This window comes from Symphalangus syndactylus, chromosome 2 (assembly GCF_028878055.3).
Source record: "Symphalangus syndactylus isolate Jambi chromosome 2, NHGRI_mSymSyn1-v2.1_pri, whole genome shotgun sequence".
In the NCBI taxonomy this organism is placed as follows: domain Eukaryota; kingdom Metazoa; phylum Chordata; class Mammalia; order Primates; family Hylobatidae; genus Symphalangus; species Symphalangus syndactylus.
The window spans coordinates 98,908,199-98,929,081 of record NC_072424.2 but is presented as its reverse complement, the minus strand read 5'-3'; the positions used below and the strand labels follow the sequence as shown (position 1 = coordinate 98,929,081).

The following is a 20,883-nucleotide window of genomic DNA, read 5'->3' as shown; positions in this document are numbered from 1 at the left end:
ATGACCTAAGCCTCTGTTAAATTACTAAAATTTGAATAGCGTTGGTTTAAATCCAAACTGAGAACATGTAGGCAAGGAATTAATTTTAGCATGTGTCCTAGAACTAACCTTACTTTTTACCCTTGTTGTTTTCATTTACCTGAGAGATTAGGAAAAATGCTTTTTTGATTGATACCATAACTTTACTTTTTTTGTTGTTTTATTTTCAGTGGGTAGGTGTCAAAATTCACTGTTCTCTTTTAATGGGCACTCATTTTTCTTGTGAGATAAACTCTGGTATAGTTTATTTAAATATGTATTTACATATCCCTTTAACTACTCCATTTGGCCCTGAAATAGTATCTTGTCTGTGAAGTATATATGTACAGCATTTTTAACTTATTCATATAATAACCAGTAATGAAGTATTGATTAATGAACTGATTTTATTTTGCCTACCCTAGAAACATCCCCTGTCAAAAATACTCACATGATTTAAGAATTCCTCATTCAACTGAAGCTATAGAGATTGAACCTTGGAAATTATGTTTTATACTTTCTTATTCAAAATCTCAGATTTGTACAGAGGGAAAAAAGACTTATCAATAATTCTTTATATAGGCCAGGTGCAGTGGCTCACACCTGTAATCCCCATATCTTGGGAGGTCAAGGCGAGTGGATAGCTTGAACCCAGGGGTTTGAGACCAGCCTGGGCAACATAGCAAAACCCCATCTCTACCAAAAAAAAGTACAAAAATTAGCTAGGTGTGGTGGCATGCACCTGTAGTCCCAGCTACTGAGGAGGCTGAGGTGGGAGGATCAATTGAGCCCAGGAGGTCGAGGCTGCAGTGAGCCATGATTGTACCACTGCACTCCAGCCTGGGCTACAGAACAAGACCCTGTCTCAAAAAAAAAAAAAAAAAATTCCCCATGTAACTGCATACCACAGCCATAATAATATTCTTGTATATATTATTTAATCACGTTATCCCTCACTCTACATATTTAATAATGATTGCTTCCAAGAAGAATGAAGATAAAGTAAAACAAGATACTTCTACTTTTTATTGTATATATTTATGTGGGCTTTATTTTATATTTGAGGAATGAGCTCATACTTCTTTTGTCATGAAACTATTTTTAAGAAGAAATTGAATAAGTATATACAAATAAACAGATCAAGCATCTGACGTTATAAATGAGTTCAAATAATCGGGCCTAATTGAATTCATTTTCAAAATATTGAAAACCACAAATATGTTATACTTTCAGTTATTATCAGTTATATTGAGAAACAAGATATGCAATTCTTTTCTTGATTTAAATTTCATGTATTGAGATAAAATGACACGATAAAAGCATTGTTTCAGAAATAAAAATCCGTGTGCAATATTCAGTATCAAGAAAATATCAGTCCATTTGTAGTCACTTTGGTTTAGGCTCAAGATTTTAAATCAGGTAATTGAGGGTATAGACTTATTGCCTACATTTCTAATAGCTCACTAAACAGCTCTTCATGATTCCAAATCAATATATTAAAAAGATCAGTTAGAATTTCTTGGATCAGAAGGTGGTGTGAACACTAATAGGCAGAACAGGTTTATGGGGGAAAGAAAAACTTATTTTTCCTCTTCAGATTGGACCACTGAAAGATTAGATGAATGCCTTGGGTATAAGTTGATATCAACAAAACATTGTCTGATTGTTTCACAGTATCCTTTTAGACACAACAAGAATGTGGGCTGGATATTGGAGCAGTTAAGTGCATCATTTTCATGCTGTGGTGATTAATGTATTAGTACCGAGCTAGAAGGCAGCCTCTGAAGATATGCTAAAGAAGGAGCTCAGTCCTTGGGCCCGGAATTCTGAACATTTTTATCTGTGACAGATGATCGTTCAGAAAGTCTGTAGATATTTCCAAGGGGAAAAACATCCAACAAAGTAAATATTCTGTAATATCCCAGCAAGCTGGAAAGTCTTAAGTTCATTCTTTCTTCATTCTTTCAACTCATCTGTAGCGCGCATACACACACACAAACAGGTTTAGTGACAGTTTAATTTAATAGTAGTTCATAAGTGGATGTCCTAGTGTTTTAGTGAGCTGTGTTGTATTCTTCTCTAACATGCTATTAGGCTGTCAGAAATCTTGGCTTTAGTTTGTGAATTCAACCTGGGGACAAACTTCACTGAAATACCAGCCTAGAAAAAGGTTGCCTTTCTGTGAAAATCAGGCTGTGAAGGCTCAAAATACTTAATTAAAATGCTTCAACTAAATCTTGCATATTGTGACAAAATCAATTTATAATTATGAAAAAATCAGATTAATTTCAACCCAATCAGTAAATTGTCAAGAGGGATTTTTTGTTGGTGCTGTTGCAACTGCTATTACCAGAGAACATTGACAGGGTGAGAAATGAAGATGGGACTGAGAAAATCTGATTGAATACTAAGCTTTTATAAGATAAAAGTATACATAATATTTAAAACAGTTCACCATCTGAGCAAATATTTTAAAGGTATTCAGTACAGTGTCAGCTGTGTTTTGCAGATATGTTTTCTGCATTGTCCTTATATTACTTGATTCTATCTGGTTTCAAATTCTAACTTCGTCACTCACTGTGTGAGCTCGAGTACATTGCTTAGACTTTTATGCTTATTTCTTCATTACATAGGGTTGTTGAAGAATTAAATGAGATGATACTTGTAAAATACTTTTAGATCATTATCTGGAACATAGTAAGTACTTAAAAAAACTTAGCGGTTATTAAGTTGCTACATCCCTCTACTAGATTCTTTTTATTTATTTGTTAACAGAAGAAGATATGTAGAGAATACAAGCAAAGGAAACAGAATTTTCTGAGTGCATAGCTACACTTTGGTGTACTTTTGCTCCCATTTTTCTCCAGCTCCTGAGACTTCTTAAGATATCATATAATAGTAATACCTGTCAATGACATTACCTTCACACCTTGGTCAGAAATATCCTCTTATGCTGTTTCTGATCAGGACCTATTCCCTCATTCACCTGGCCAAGACTAAATCAAGTCTCTGGTACAATCACGTATTTCCAAGTACCCTTCAGCTGAGTTTAATTCTTCAAGAACCACATACTGTGTCCTGAATCTGTAAGAACTTCACATTCTATCCAGAATTACAAACACTATATAAACTCCCTGGTCTTAAGAATGACTTAGGGTACTTATGAAAATTAATGTATTTAGATTCCTTCCCAGACCTGTTAAATCAGAATTTATTTGGCAGAAGCATGAGTTGTCAGATTGTAGTAGAAAATCTTAAGTAGCCTGAAAACCTTTAGAATACATAAAACTGTGACCTTTGGAGTTTGTTAATAAATCAGAATCCAGAATGCCAAGGCCAATGCCAAGGATTCGAAAATTTAAGGGACTGCATCCAGGAGTTTCTAATTTTACTGAACACCCCAGAAGGAACATAGTGGAAGAAACATTGCTTACCGGTTGTTATATTTCTATCACTTTGATCAAGAAGAATATATATATGTGTGTGTGTGTGTGTGTGTGTGTGTAAGACACAACACACAAAAAGATTATCTCTAGTAAGGGTAAAGAGCAGAACTATATTCATAAATCCTCCTCTCAAGAGCTTTCTATATGAGATTTGACATTAATGCGAGTCTTTAACTTTTGTTAAGTATATGTTAAGTTCTATACCTTTTGTGGTAATTTTTTATTCTATGTCTCATAATGTTATTAATAAAAGTCAACTCTTCCAGTTTAACCCACTCAAAGTAACTTACCTTACCCTTTTTTTCTCCATAATTTATAAAGAGCTATTATATTTTAAAAATCATCATTTTGCAAGGGCATTAATAATTAAGTATTTGGGAAAGAATATATCAGAGAATATCTAAACTTGGTCCTGAATTCATAAAGCAGGGTATACCATGTTAGCACACTTGATCTTCTTGTGCTTTTTATCTGTTTACTACTACAAAAGGCCTTATCGTCAATTCAGATTTTAAGCTCACATGGCTTGCAGTAGTTCTAAAAAAATTTCTGCTAAAAATTAGTATCTTCAGTATTTTTGCAAACATCAACTAATACAAATAACTTTTCAAGGTATTGGTATAGCTTTCTTTCCAAAATAGGCACATTTTTGAAGTTGCAAGAAAAGCTAGTAACATCCTAATATTTTAGATAAATGGCTCCCTTATATTCCTGGCAAGGGGTTGAGGAGCAGAGACTGGAGTCAGTAATCCTTGATAGGCCTACCCATGCCTAACATCATATGTCTGTAGTGTGATCAAGAAAATGTAGCTGAGCCATTTCAAAGACCATCATTAATAAAAATGTGTTCTCATTATTTATGACCACTATGAATATCTTGAGTGCTTATTGTATGCCACACACTGGGCAAAGAGCTTTACAGGTATTGCTCATTCACTCATGGGCTTATTCAACTATTTATTGTGGAACAACTGTGAGCCAAGTACTCCACCTACATTGACCTTAAATTCTCCTGGAAGGCAAATAAATGAACAAATCCATAATATCTTAAGTATTATAGACCTTATTCTATTTCTAATAAGGAAATCAAACATGGTGGAGGAGTCTAAGTTGCCAGTTAGATAAAGAGGCCAGGCAAGACCACCCTTGATGGGGTAAACAGACACCTGAATGAAACAAAAGAAAAAAGTCATACAAAGAATTCCTAGGCAAAAGGCTGCTTAAACAGGAATAAAGTGCAAGATCTCTGCCTAAATAGGAATAAAGTGCAAGATCTCAGAGGTCGGAATGAGCTGGCTCACTTAGAGAGTGTCAAGAAGACCATTGTGGCCAGAACAAGGTGAAGGAATGAAAAAGGTAAGAGATGAGACAGGGACCAAATCATATAAGATACTCTAATCTATGGTAAAAAGTTCAGATTTAAGAATATTTAATCCAGAGAGCAATTGTATGATATTATTGTCCACATTTAACACATGAAATATTGAGGCTTAGAGTCAATATACCCAAGTTCATATATCTAGTAACTAACATAGGAGAATTCAAACCCTTTCATTTGGTCTGAATCCAAATCCCGTGTTCCTTTTACTATATCAAGTTGTTTTTCATTGACTAGTCTGACATTTTAATAAATGTCCTAGATTCAGTGGTCCCAAATCAAATGCTCTCAATAGTTAAAAGAAAGCAGATGAATGCATATTTGAAATTTGAAACTGGAGTTCTATACACAAAGGAGAGAGGGAAACTACATACATACCATATTATATAATATTGAATACATCCAACATTGTGGTTTAGAATGGGAATTTTTAATACTTTTGGATGATTCAACATTTGAAACTCAGAATTAATGAAGGCAACAAATTATTAAAAACCTACCAGTTGAATAGCATTAGATACAACAAATGAAATGCAATAAGCTCAAAATGAACTTCCTAACTAAAACGTAAATCACTCTAGTAGTAGTAATCTATTAAAAAAATTTCTTGAGCAAATACTATACTGTTAATATAAAGCAGAATAGTGTTGTTGTTACCTTATGTAATTAATGTGTCCACTACTTAAATAATTGAGGCATTCATATTTTATATAGAGTTTGATATACTTTGGTCTATAAATGAAATGATAAGCACTAGTCTGAGGAATTAGTCTGTTACAACTTGAACGATAAGCTGGCAGTCTAAATGGTCATAATCACAAGTAAAAGTTATCCACTAAAAAGTCCATTAGAGAACATTTAGGATAAGATGAAAAAATGTTTTACTTTGAAGACAAAATGTAAAATGTAGATATTTTGGAATTTTATTCAGAGCTAAAATTGCCTACAAATTTTCGATAATGAACTATATCATTTGAAAACACTCCTTTTTAAATGTGTATTAAAATTTTTCTCTTATGAAATAAGACGTTAATAGCCTTATGTGTCATTTTTATGGGTATCTCTTTGGTGTAGTTATCAGGGCATTTACAATTAATGTTTAAAATGGAAACCATGATTTCAAAAAATACATTCTGAGGAAAAAATATATTTAAATTGAGTTATAACTATGGCGGTCCCTAGGTGGTTTTATTAAAGTGAAACAATAATTAAAAGATGTTAAATAGATATTGCTTATTTTTTGCCCAGAAATGAATTATTAGAGCTTTGTTCAAGTGCTGTCATCTCCTATTATTATAATTCATATTTAATGAGCAATAAGTATTCCTTTGAAAATAATATGTCCTGAAACAGTTCTTCTGCCATTGGAACTTTAGTCTCTGGTTAGAATAACACATTACTATAATTCCTCCCCATCTTAGGTATAGTTTTAGTGAAGAGGTAGTTAAAGCCACATCACACATAATTTGAATGAAATGAATGGATAAATTCATAATTGTTCCATGACTATAACAATAACTGTTTAAAATGAGTTCTTGAACACTAGGATTGTTCTTACTCTGATCCTATTTTTTCCCCAAAGAAAAAAGTGAAATATTTTTGATGGGACAGGAATTTACAAAGACCCAGCATTTCTGCTATTCATAGGATAAAAATATTCCCTTTGACTCAGTTACTTATACATAAAATTAGAGACATGATATACGCCTCAATTGTCAACATTTTAGGGCAGGGTTCTTCTCACTCATCTTCGTGTCTTCAGTGCCAATCAAGAACCTTACGTATCATAAGAGAATGAATGAGTGAATAAGTGAAAGAAGGATTGAAATAATTTCACAATTATCTTGAGATTAGACCTCAAATACTTAGGTTGGAAGGTATTTGTTCTAGCCTTAATGGTATTAAGTATATAACAACAGCATTTCATTTCTTCAGCTGTAATTTCAGCCTTGTAGATCAGTCCTCAATTTTTTAGAATGTCCTAACTAACCTTTCCCTCAAACTATGTAGATTTTTGGTAATGATGGCAAAATAAGAATAAAGTTACCCCAAGTTATATGCAAGCTGTGAATGGTTACTAACCATAAGTGACAAGTGATATCTGAAGCCTTTAAAAACATCTGTTCTCATCGAGATTGTGTAATGTTTTCCTAGCTATTTCTATATTGAGTTTTCTTCTCTACAAACTGCCTCTAACACAGTATCTGGTATATGATATGCATTGTCTTTTATTCTTTTGGGTTGCTTTTTTTTTTCTTCTTATAGTAGTTCTTGCCTTTAAACTATAAACTCCTGAAAGGCATGAATTTTCCAAAGTTTTTGTAACCTCTGAAACTCCTAACATTATAAATATTAATTACACTGAATCAAAGATGACTTTTCTTCTGCATATTTTGTTTTGCCTTGATTGTAGGTACTGCGTAGATAGTATTTGGAGGTACTAAAAGGAATGGTCATAAAATTCCCTAAAAGACTCTAAACTGTTAAATGGGTGTTCTTACTGTTTATTCTTGAGTGTCTCGTTTGGAACACTAACCATTAAATTCCAAATTAATATAGATGTGCACAGTACCAACATTAGTAATTGCAGATTCTTGGAGGTTTTATGGACAGTAGCTTATACAGCAGATATTTCTTGCATTATTATGGTATCCTTTGGTAGATAAGCTTTAGGGTCTTTACTAATTACAAACTTGAACAATCATTGTATAACATGATACTATATTTAAAATTAGGAAGGTTTCCTTATCTGTCTTTGTTTTTTTCTGGTAGCTGTAAATCATTTTTGGTTTTGAAAATAGAAAACCTTATTTAAGGGGAACATATAGTTTCTTCCTGTCATATATATGCACAGCTCACTAAATAAAAAGCAATGACACATTTACTGGCAACATAAACAGCCCACCCCCATCTATAGCTGAAAGTAAATGGTATATCAATTATTTAAAATTCATTAACTTGGAATTGTGTGTCTTACCCAAGTAAATAATTTTCCTTTTATAATTTTTGGCAGGAAGAAGCACTGCATGGTTTTCGAGTGAGTGATTATTTTGAATACATGGAAATTTTGGAACAAAACTACCGAACAGTGCTGCTGAGAGACATGCGGAACATTAGACTGCAGAGCACATAGATCATGAGACACACAGTTTAAATTCAGGTTTTATTTATTTTTAAAGGCAGCAGGGGGGCTTGATGGTTTTCTGTGTCTGTAACAACATTTAACTTGCGAATATACGTATTATAAATACTGAGAAGTATAACGATATATTTAAGTAGGTATGAGCTCAATTTGTGAATTCATTTTTGTAAATTTGTTGTTTCGTAAGGTTATTATAGAATCAGATCTAGCTTACTTATAGTTCTTATTCATGTTTAAGAGTTAGTCCTGGCCGGGCGCGGCGGCTCATGCCTGTAATCCCAGCACTTTGGGAGTCTGAGGTGGGCAGATCACAAGGTCAAGAGATCGAGACAATCCTGGCCAACATGGTGAAACCTTGTCTCTGCTAACAATACTGAAATTAGCTGGGTGCACTGGTGTGCCTGTAGTCCCTCCTACTTGGGAGGCTGAGGCAGGAGAATCGCTTGAACCTGGGAGGCGGAGGTTGCAGTGAGCTGAGATCGTGCCACTGTACTCCAGCCTGGCCACAGAGTGAGACTCTGTCTCAAAACAAAACAAAAAAAAGGTTAGTCCCAACTTACATCTCCTTTATTAAGATGATTAAAATATTTTTTCCAGTGAGTTTGGAAAGGAGAAGTAATAGTGTAAATAATATTTTGACTAGCTGCAGAAAGCCCATAAGACAAGGAAAAGACAATATTTCTTCCATTCTTTATGTCTGTACATATAAAGGAAAATGGATAAAACCACAACTGCTTCTTTTACATGTGGAATAACAATGATATTATTTACCATGGCAAGTGGTAGAAAAACTGTTGTCCTTGGACATAATTGTTTTTTAGGAGTTGCTTTTGATACCTATATCAATTTATAATTCTTTGTTTGAAATGAAGTCTTTACATGGTTCATTGAAGAGACAGATTGGTTATTTCATACTGATAAGCATTCTGCTCTTATTTGTTATGCATTTTCCTTAGTGATATATTTTACTTGTACTGAACTTGAAAATATAAAGGGGAATACATTTCTAAATTATTTTAAATGGCTAACACTATGATTTGTTTTATTTAAATAGATGTCTCTGCACCAGTAAGATTAATACAATATGTGAATGTCTATTTTTTATATCTTAACTCACAATGAATATATGAAAGATAATACATGAATATATTACATTATTCATTTTTAGTCATGAGTTTATTTCAATAAGTTTTTCTAATTGTAGATACTGTTTTTTATTCTTTCCTTGTATCTAAATATAAATCAACCATTAAAATCATTCTAACTCTAACCCTGCTTTTTTTTTCCTTTTCAACTAAAAGTGGATCATTCACAAACAGTTTTTCATTTAGCATGATCAAATAACTGGTACTATACAGTTTTCAATTTAGTAATATTTAGGCTATTGCAATATCAGCCTTCCAAAATCAAGTTTTATGCTGTAAATGCCAACAATAGCTTCTCAGTAATAGTGTTCCTAAAGGGCATTGTAAAGTTGAGAAAAGTAATTTGAGCAAGTTAATTTGACATATTGTGCACTTTCACTTCAGCCGATGTGAGTTAAAAGAGACTCATAGATGGCTCAAAATACTAAGCTTTGTCTACTTTCAAACTTAATTTTGAAAATCTGTTCCATGGAAGCTGTAATACATGTTTATGGTTCCATTTCTTCCCATTCCCCTTCCTGAGTTATTGTTATGGGTCCTAAGAATCGTGCAGCTTTATTTCTTTTTATAATTGCGTACACGGTAGTTGGAAATACAAATGGAGAAGAATGAACTGTAATTTAATTTTATAATGTCCATTGGTGATTTTCATTGGAAACTGAGGTAAGATCTAGATTCTAACAATTACATTTTTGAGAAAAAAAATAACTTCAGCTGGAGCTAGAAGGCTCTAGTGACATATAAGTATCTTATGAACAATGACTTAGCAATTTGGTGAAAGAAAGTTTAAAATATGGTAGGTAGTGTAGCTATCATTATGAGTTATTTCTATACTTACTTTTAGAGTACGCTTTAGAACAATCATACCCTGTCATGCCCCTTGGTTTTATTTTTAATTATTTAAAATGTAAGTCCTTAGACTTTATTTCTAATTTGTGGAGGGGTAACTCATACATTTGATAGGATTCAATTACAATAAAATATGTTATGGTATAATGTAAAAAGGTTTATGAAAAATTCATATATAAAAATATTTGAATATCTGCTTTCAAAATTTCGTATTTGTAGTTCTATCTCCTCATAATACTCTCCTAAAGTATCATTGGAGGTAAAATAAGCCTCAGAAATTTATCTGAACTTTCACACAAGATTCCACATGAATTTGTGATTGGTAAATAATGATGTGCTCTCATTGGAATTTACAATTTTCAGATGTTAAATTTTGTTGTTTATTCATTAAGCAGATATGTTTTAAGGGTTACACATATAATGAAATTTTTTAAATATTCAAGATAGCACAGTAAATGATATACAGCATCTCAAAGAGTTCACAGTCAGCATGGGGAGGTGAATAATTTTAAAACCATGGAAAAATAGTGATACAGATGACAAATGTGAATTGACCTCCGGATGTGATGACCTTGACCTTGATAAGAGTAGTTTTGATTAAGTAAGTGAGGGCAAAAGTTTTGATTGGATTCGGTTTAAATGACGCTGAGAGGAAAGATTTTAGAAACTGCTCTTTCTAGGAATATTGCTGTAATGGGTGGAATAGGAATGGCAGCTAATGCAGACTGGGACTAAAAGATGCTTTTTGTTTGTTTTTGTGAGTGTGTTTTGTTTTTGAAATGCGAAATGGAAACATATTTATATTTGGATGGAAATGATGCAGTAGAGAAGGAAAAATTGATGGTAGAGAGGAAGAGCTGGAGTAAATGTCATGAATAGATGTAAGGGGAATAGGATATAGTGAATAAGTAGTGGAATTAGCCTTTCCTAGAGCATGGACACTGCATTTAAAGTAACAGAGGGGGAAACAGAATAAATGGGCACAGACATAGAGTAGGCATTTGTGGATTTGTTTTCTCAGTGATGTGGGAAACAAGGTCATCTACTAAAAATTAGAATAGTAAAAGCTTTGGTAGTTTTCAGGAGATAAGAGTATGTGAAATAATTGTCAAAGAGTGAATGGAATAGGAAAACAAGTGTTATTGTGATTTACTGGTCATGAGATGAGTTAGCAAAGTTTTATGTTTTTCTCCAGCTACCTTACACTGTGCCTGTGTTGGCAAGGAGTAAGTGGTGAGTTGGGTTTAACCAGGGTTTTGCTTTAGCCAAGAGAATACAGTAAGCAAGGAAGGGCACAAGGGAGTTGATGTTATTTGCAAGTTAATTTTTATAATATTGTGACTGTGGTGTTTAAGCTGGATGAAAAGGGAAGTGGAGACAAGAGGGTGGATATGTATGGTACAGTGAAAAGCTGATAGGATCAATTGATTGTAGGTTCTTATGTATTGAAAGATTATTTGATTTGAAATCCTCCAGAGAGGAAGGTGAAATGATTAGACCTCACAATTGTTAAGTAAAATGCTTAAAATTGAGATTTTAGAAGGGGTTGACCATGAGAATGAACAACTAGAGGAAAGAAGAGAGATGAGATTATGTGAATAAAGGAAGTCAAGGAGCTGAGGTTTTGGTTTTGGAGGAATTGTCTTTTTGGATACTGGAGTTACCAAAATTGTGACAAGGAATTATTTTGAATAGCTTGAAAATAAGCCAAAAGCTAAAATCTTCAAGGATTGGTCTAGAAAGAAAAAAATGACAAGAGGACATCTGAGATGCAAAAATAAATGGAAACCAAAGACAATGGTACATAATCATTCTTTTAATGTAGTATGTAATTTGTTAATAAAACATACCTAATTTCTTTAAAGCCTTTGATTAGTCTGGCATTTCTTACACATAAAGTATAAGCCACAAAAGAAAAATTGTTACATTTTATGTACTTCTTTAAAATAAAAAAGCCCTCAAAATATACTCTCAAATAAATGAAAAAAGCTGTAAGAGAATAGATTTGCAGAACATAGCTAGTAGAGAACCTTGTATTCAGAATATATGAAATTTCTAACCACTCAACAGCAAGAGAATGAACAAAAAACAAAATAGAAAATTTCTGAACAGACACTTCACCAAAGAAAATATACACAAATTGACAAGTACACAAGAAGAAACTTATCACCATTAGTTTTAGAGAAATGCAAATTAAATCCACAAGGAGATAACCACTACACACTCACTAAAATGTCTAAAACTAAAATACATAAAACAAAACAAAAACCTAATTTCAATGGCTGGCAAGAGGTGGAGCAATTGGAATACATGGTCTCTTATAGAAACAGGAAGTACAATAGCCATTTTGGAAGCTGAGTTTTTCGTTTTTGTTTTTTGTTTTTGTTTTTATTGTTGTTGTTTCTTGAGTTAAATGCTTAACTCAGTATATGACTCAGAGAGGACTCAGTAATAACCCTTCTAGGTATTTACCCAGAAGAAAATATAGTTCCATATGCAGATTTAAATGTGATTAATTACAGCTTTATTCATAATAGCCCTAACCGGAAACCAACCTAAGTTTCTTTCAACTGAGGAATGGATAAACAAATTGTGGTTCAGCCATAAAATGGACAACAATTTAGCAATAAATATAGCCAGCTACTACCGATGCGCACAAAATCATGGATAAATCTGAAAAGCATTATGGTGAGTGAAATAAGCCAGACACAAAAGAGTACATGCTATATGATGTCATGTATATGAAATTCTAGAAAAGGCAAATCTGAAAATTCTAGAAAAGGTAGAAAGAATATTTGTGGTTTCCAGGTGCCAGCAGGTGAGGAAAGAAGATTGACTTCATAGAAGAAAGGACTTGTAAATCATAATTGTAGTGATAGCTACATAACTGGATACATTTTTAAAAACATTTTGTTTATATGCTGGATTACATTTATTGATTTGCATATGTTGAAACAGCCTTGCATCCCAGGGATGAAGCCCACTTGATCATGGTGGATAAGCTTTTTGATGTGCTGCTGGATTCAGTTTGCCAGTATTTTATTGAGGATTTTTACATCAATGTTCATCAAGGATATTGGTCTAAAATTCTCTTTTTTGGTTGTGTCTCTGCCAGGCTTTGGTATTAGGATGATGCTGGCCTCATAAAATGAGTTAGGGAGGATTCCCTCTTTTTCTATTGATTGGAATAGTTTCAGAAGGAATGGTACCAGCTCCTCCTTGTACCTCTGGTAGCATTTGGCTGTGAATCCATCAAGTCCTGGACTCTTTTTGGTTGGTAAGCTATTGATTATTGCCACAATTTCAGAACCTGTTATTGGTCTATTCAGAGATTCAACTTCTTCCTGGTTTAGTCATGGGAGGGTGTATGTGTCGAGGAATTCATCCATTTATTCTAGATTTTCTAGTTTATTTGCGTAGAGGTGTTTGTAGTATTCTCTGATGGTAGTTTGTATTTCTGTGGGATCGGTGGTGATACCCCCTTTATCATTTTTTATTGCGTCTATTTGATTCTTCTCTCTTTTCTTCTTTATTAGTCTTGCTAGCAGTCTATCAATTTTGTTGATCTTTTCGAAAAACCAGCTCCTGGATCCATTAATTTTTTGAAGGGCTTTTTGTGTCTCTCTTTCCTTCAGTTCTGCTCTGATTTTAGTTATTTCTTGCCATCTGCTAGCTTTTGAATGTGTTTGCTCTTGCTTTTCTAGTTCTTTTAATTGTGATGTTAGGGTGTCAATTTTGGATCTTTCCTGCTTTCTCTTGTGGGCATTTAGTGCTATAAATTTCCCTCTACACACTGCTTTGAATGTGTCCCAGAGATTCTCTTATGTTGTGTCTTTGCTCTCATTAGTTTCAAAGATCATCTTTATTTCCGCCTTCATTTCGTTATGTACCCAGTAGTCATTCAGGAGCATATTGTTCTGTTTCCATGTAGTTGAGCGGTTTTGAGTGAGTTTCTTAATCCTGAGTTCTAGTTTGATTGCACTGTGGTCTGAGAGACAGTTTGTTATAATTTCTGTTCCTTTACATTTGCTGAGGAGTGCTTTACTTCCAACTATGTGGTCAATTTTCGAATAGGTGTGGTCTCAGCCCAAAATCTCCTTAAGCTGATAAGCAACTTAAGCAAAGTCTCAGGATACAAAATCAATGCACAAAAATCACAAGCATTCTTATACACCAATAACAGACAAACAGAGAGCCAAATCATGAGTGAACTCCCATTCACAATTGCTTCAAAGAGGATAAAATACCTAGGAATCCAACTTACAAGGGATGTGAAGGACCTCTTCAAGGAGAACTACAAACCACTGCTCAATGAAATAAAAGAGGATACAAACAAATGGAAGAACATTCCATGCTCATGGGTTAGAAGAATCAATATCGTGAAATGTCCATACTGCCCAAGGTAATTTATAGATTCAATGCCATCCCCATCAAGCTACCAATGACTTTCTTCACAGAATTGGAAAATCTACTTTAAAGTTCATATGGAACCAAAAAAGAGCCCACATCGCCAAGTCAATCCTAATCCAAAAGAACAAAGCTGGAGGCATCACGCTACCTGACTTCAAACTATACCACAAGGCTACAGTAACCAAAACAGCATGGTACTGGTACCAAAACAGAGATATAGATCAATGGAACAGAACAGAGCCCTCAGAAGTAATGCCACATATCTACAACTATCTGATCTTTGACAAACTTGACAAAAACAGGAAATGGGGAAATGATTCCCTATTTAATAAATGGTGCTGTGAAAACTGGCTAGCCATATGTAGAAAGCTGAAACTGGATCCCTTCCTTACACCTTATACAAAAATTAATTCAAGATGTATTAAAGACTTACATGTTAGACCTAAAACCATAAAAACCCTAGAAGAAAACCTAGGCAATACCATTCAGGACATAGGCATGGACAAGGACTTCATGTCTAAAACATCAAAAGCAATGGCAACAAAAGCCAAAATTGACAAATGGGATCTATTTAAACTAAACAGCTTCTGCACAGCAAAAGAAACTACCATCAGAGTGAACAGGCAACCTACAAAATGGGAGTAAATTTTTGCAACCTACTCGTCTGACAAAGGGCTAATATCCAGAATCTACAATGAACTCAAACAAACTTACAAGAAAAAAAACAACCCCATCAAAAAGTGGGCGAAGGACATGAACAGACACTTCTCAAAAGAAGACATTATTGCAGCCAAAAAACATGTGAAAAAATGCTCATCATCACTGGCCATCAGAGAAATGCAAATCAAAACCACAATGAGATACCATGTCACACCAGTTAGAATGGCGACCATTCAAAAGTCAGGAAACAACAGGTGCTGGAGAGGATGTGGAGAAATAGGAACACTTGTATACTGTTGGTGGGACTGTAAACTAGTTCAACCATTGTGGAAGTCAGTGTGGTGATTCCTCAGGGATCTAGAACTAGAAATACCATTTGACCTGGCCATTCCGTTACTGGGTATACACCCAAAGGACTATAAATAATGCTGCTATAAAGACACATGCACACATATGTTTATTGCGGCACTATTCACAATAGCAAAGACTCATAACCAACCCAAATGTCCAACAATGATAGACTGGATTAAGAAAATGTGGCACATATACACCATGGAATACTATGCAGCCATAAAAAATGATGAGTTCATGTCCTTTGTAGGGACATGGATGAAACTGGAAACCATCATTCTCAGTAAACTATTGCAAGGACAAAAAACCAAACACCACATGTTCTCACTTATAGATGGGAACTGAACAATGAGATCACATGGACACAGGAAGGGGAACATCACACTCCAGGGACTGTTTTGTGGTTGGGGGAGCTGGGAGGGACAGCATTAGGAGATATAGCTAATGCTAAATGATGAGTTAATGGGTGCAGCACACCAACATGGCACATGGATACATATGTAACAAACCTGCACATTGTGCACATGTACCCTAAAACTTAAAGTATAATAATAATAATAATAAATAAATAAATAAATAATAAAAAAGGATAAATACTCCAAATAAAAACTGACAGTTTATCCTAATGAGTTTACCATAGCAATATGTTAGTTGTAGGTTTCCCAGGGATGCCATAACCAGGTAGACGGAGATCCCTTCTATTCCTACTTTGTGTGAGTTTCTTTTTTAAATCAAGAATACATTTTTTATTCCGAAGTGATTTATCAAATACTTTATATAAAAGTGATCTTTTTTTTTCTTTTTTTCTGTCAATATCAGTATGACAGTATATTGACATACTGATTTTTGAATGCTCAACCAACCTTGCTTTCCTAAGATTAAGTCTACCTGGTCATGATATTATTTTTATGTATTGTCAGATTTGATTTGTTAAAATTTTGCTAAGAATTTTTATATCTATGTTCATGAAGGATTTTTTTAAAAGTTTAAAAAATCTTTTAAACAACTGTACAAGTGCAGGTTTGTTACATAGGTAAACTTGTGTCATGGGAGCTTGTACAGATTATTTCATCATCCAGGTATTAAGCCTGTTACCCATTAGTTATTTTTGCTAATCCCCTCCCTCCTTCTACACTCCCACACTCCAAAATGCTCCAGTGTGTCTTATTCCTCTCTGTGTCCATGTGTTCTCATCATGAAAGATATTTATCTGTAGTTTTCTTTTTTTGGTTTTGGTAGCAGGGTAATGCTGGCTTTATAAAATGAGTTTTGAAGTGCTCTTTCATCTATTTTGTGGAAGAGTTTGTGTATAAAATGGTATGTTTTTCTAAATGTGTGATGGAATTCTCCAGTGAAATCTTTGTGATAAGCAAAACTAAAAATTCAGTTTATTTCATAGCTGTCTATCTATTCAAATGATTTCCTCTTAAGAGAGTTTTGGTAGTTTCATTTAAGGGATTTATCCATTTCTTCTAAATTGTCAAATTATTGACATCAAGTTATTCATGATGGTTCCTTATCCTTTTTAATATCTATAATTTGTGTTGCTGTCACTGCTCACATTCTTTATATTTGTAATTTGTATGTTCTTTTTTTCTTCATCAGTTTAGCTAGAAGTTTATGAATTTTATTTAATTTTTTTTTTTTTTTTTTTTTTTTTTTTTTGAGATGGAGTCTTGCTCTGTTACCCAGGCTGGAGGGCAGTGGCATGATCTCGGCTCACTGCAAGCTTGGCCTCCCAGATTCACACCATTCTCCTGCCTCAGCCTCCCGAGTAGCTGGGACTACAGGCTCCTGCCACCACACCTGGCTAATTTTTTTTTGTATTTTTCGTACAGACGGGGTTTCACCGTGTTAGCCAGGATGATCTTGATCTCCTGACCTCGTGATCCACCTCCCAAAGTGCTAGGATTACATATTAATGTTTTCAAAGAACCAACTTTAAGTTGCATCAATTTTATCTTATATTTTGATCTCTGTTTTATTGATTTTCATTCTGATCTTTATTATTTCCTTTATTCTACTTTCAGTTTCATTTACTCTTTTTCTAGTTTCTTAAGGTTATTCATTTGAGAACCTTCTTTTTTCCTAGTATAGGTGTTTAGTACTAAAATTTCTCTGTAACTACTGCTTTAGTTACATCTACAAATTTTAATTGTTATTTTTTCATTTAGTTAAAGACACTTTCTAATTTACCTTTGTTATTTTCTCTGAACCATGGGTTATTTAGAATTCTGTGATTTAGTTTCCAAATAATTTGGAATTTTCCAGGTAAGCTTCTGTTATTTATTTCTAGTATGATATCATTGTGGTTGGAACATTTTTTATATTATTTTAATCCTTTCAAATTTGTTTAAACTTGTTTTATGTTTTATGTTTCAGAATATTATCTATCTTGGTAAAGTTTCATGTTCACTTAACCTGATTGTATAGTATATTTTTTCATTACGTGTTTCATAAATCTCAATTAGATTAAATTGCTTTATATTATTGTTTAAGTTGTATCTTTCCTGATATTTCTGGCTACTTGTTTTATCAATTAACATGAGAGTAATATTGAAATTAAATTTATGGATTTGTCTGTTTCTCCTTTCAGTTCTATTAGCTTTTGCTTCTTGTATTTGAAGCTCAATAATGAAGCATATAACCTTTTATGATTGTGACAGCTTCTTGATAAATTGACTGTTTTATCCTTAGGAAATGATTATGATTGCCTTTGTTCCTTGTGATATTCTTTGCTCTGAAGTCTACTTCATTTGATATTAGTATAACCACTCCAAGTTTTTGGTTTTATTGCTGGGGGTTTTTATTGTTGTTGTTTGTTTTTGTCTTTTTTGTTGTTGTTACTAGGATTTTCGTGGTCTTTTTTCATTGATTTACAAAATATTCTTTTAATCTCTATGTATCCTTATATTTAAAGTGGCTTTATTGTAGGCAGTATAGAATTGGGTCTAACTACCCCATCCTTTCCCAATCTGGCATATCATGCCTTTTAATTGGAGTGTTTAGACCACTTACATTTCACATAATCATTGATGTGTTGGAGTTTACATTTACATTTTTCTTTCCATTTGCATTATATTTTTCCTATTTTTGTTCTTTTTAGTTATCACAGTCAAGTAATATCACACCACTTCAAGTTTAGTAAAGGAACTTTACAACTATGAAATTCCAAATCGTTGCTGGTACTGTAATCCATAGGATTCTCTTCTTCCTCCTAAGTTATAGAAGGTTTCTTAACCCTCAACTGGTAAATATAATATAGTCATATATAGTATTCTTATTTTTTAATTGCTTTTTATCTATTATTGTGATTTAATCCCAGCATTATTATTCAACATATGTATCATTAGTAAACATTTTTTCTTTGGGAATGTTATATATCAAAATTAAGTATAAGCAGCTTAAGGAAAGAGGCAAAATCGTTTAATACATATTCCCCATAAATTCTGTTCTAGTGCTAGAAATAAAGCAGAATATCAGACTGTTTACTGAACGAAATGTCTAAGTTGTTTTGAATTATCATATAAATACAACTGTAACAGAGATTGAAATATTAGACAAGATTTTCCCCTCAGCTCCTTTAAGGAGGAAATTATCTATGTTCTTGGTACAAATATGTTTTCTGCAGATTATATTTTATTAAAAATAATCAAAGTTACCACATTTTATTTAGCAAATGTAACTAAAATATATATGTGTAAGATTTTCTTTCTGTGGAAATGTGTGTGTATGAGTGTGTTTATATTATTGCACATGAGTATTATTTTTACCAAAACATGCATCTGATAGAGTTGAGTGAACTATCCTGATAGCCTAATCATGATTTGGTTACCAGACTATAGCTTTTTGAAATACAGCAATGAGTGCAAATGTGCGCCTGTCTTGAACTTATAAAAACTGACAGGGATTAATTTGGTGTTTGAATCTATATAGTCTTTCTTCCTAGAAACCAAGAGTTAGTCAGACTTCATATGTCCCAAATAATGTAGTTGTGAAGGCAGAAAACATGAAAGTCTGATGTGTCAAGATCTCTTCTATCAAAATGATGTTGAATATTCCTAAATTTGTTCTTGCTAAAGCTAGCCCAATCATTCCATTATTACATACGATAGTTTGCACATGGGTTGACAAACTACAGCCTGCTAGTCAAATCCAGCCCGCTGCCTGCCTGTTTTTGTAAATAAAGGTTTTATTTGAAACATAATGCCAATTTGCTTTCCATGGCTGCTTTCATGCTACAATGGCAGAGTTTTGAGAGAGACCACTTGATTTGTAAAGCCTAAAATACTTATTATCTGGCCATTTACAGGAAGTTTGCCAACATCTGCTTTAGAATCCTAATTACATATATAAATCCAAATCCACTTTAGGAAGAATCAGCTTTTTAGAGGTACAGGGGAAGAGGTGACCCAACGTCATGCAGAGGGGAAATATGCAGTAGGTAGATAGAGAGCCTGGGGACAAGGCTATCTGGATTTGTATCCCATCTCTGCCATCAGCAAGTTATTTCCTCTGTGCCTCTATTTACTTGTTGGTAAAATGAGCATAAGAGTATACCTGCCTCATAGGCTTATGATGAATGCCTATGTTTATGACAACTTCTTTAAGTACTCTATCAATTATAGCTATTATAATTGTATGCTATTATAGCTATTATAAATTATATCTATTTTTTATTTTCTGAGGAATCTTCAAACTGTTCTACATTGTGGTTGTACTAATTTACATTCCCACCATCACAAGAGTACAAGGGTTCCCTTTTCTCCACATCCTCACCAGCCTTTTTATTGCCTGTCTTTTGGATAAAAGCCATTTTAACTGGGGTGGGATGATATCTCATTGTAGGTTTGATTTGCATTTCTTTGATGATCAGTGATGGACCCCCTTTTCATATACCTGTTGGCCATTTGTATGCCTTCTTTTGAGAAATGTCTATTCAGATATTTTGCCCATTTTTAAATTGGATTGTCACACTTTGTCCTATTGAGTTGTTTAAGCTCCTTGCATATTCTGTTTATTAATCCTTTGTCAGATGGTTACTTTGCAAATGTTTTCTCCCATTATGTAGATTGTCTCTCCACTTTGTTATTTATTTCCTTTGCTGTGTAGAAGCTTTTTAATTTGATGTGATCTGATTTGTCCATTTTTCCACTGGTTGCCTGTGCAGCCCACTCCAGTGTCCTAGAGAGTTCACCCAATGTTTTATTTTAGTAGTTTCATAGTTAGAGGTCTTTAAGTCTTTCATCTATTTTGACTTGGTTTTTGTATATGATGAGAGATAGGGGTATAATTTCATCCTTCTGCACATGGATATCTGGTTTTCTCAGCACCATTTATGGAAGAGACTGTCTTTTCCCCAATGTATGTTCTTGGCACGTTTGTTGAAAATGAGTTGACTGTAGGTGTGTGGATTTATTTATGGGTTCTCTGTCTGTTCCATTGGTATATGTGTCTGTTTTTATGCCAGTACCATGCTATTTT

General features: G+C 33.6%; 1 protein-coding gene across 3 annotated transcripts in view; it reads left to right on the top strand.

The window, feature by feature from the left end:
* TBC1D32 (TBC1 domain family member 32) overlaps positions 1–12,301 on the top strand; it is a 270,320-nt gene extending 258,019 nt beyond the window's left edge. For 2 of the 3 annotated variants that reach the window (XM_055262795.2, XM_063620888.1), the window contains one exon: positions 7,856–12,300. In XM_055262795.2, the coding sequence (XP_055118770.2) occupies positions 7,856–7,975 (120 nt within the window). In that variant the 3' untranslated portion in view covers positions 7,976–12,300. Of the gene's footprint in view, positions 1–7,855 lie in introns of all 3 variants that reach the window. The other variant, XM_063620893.1, reaches the window with a different exon arrangement.
* The last annotated feature ends 8,582 nt before the right edge of the window (positions 12,302–20,883 follow it).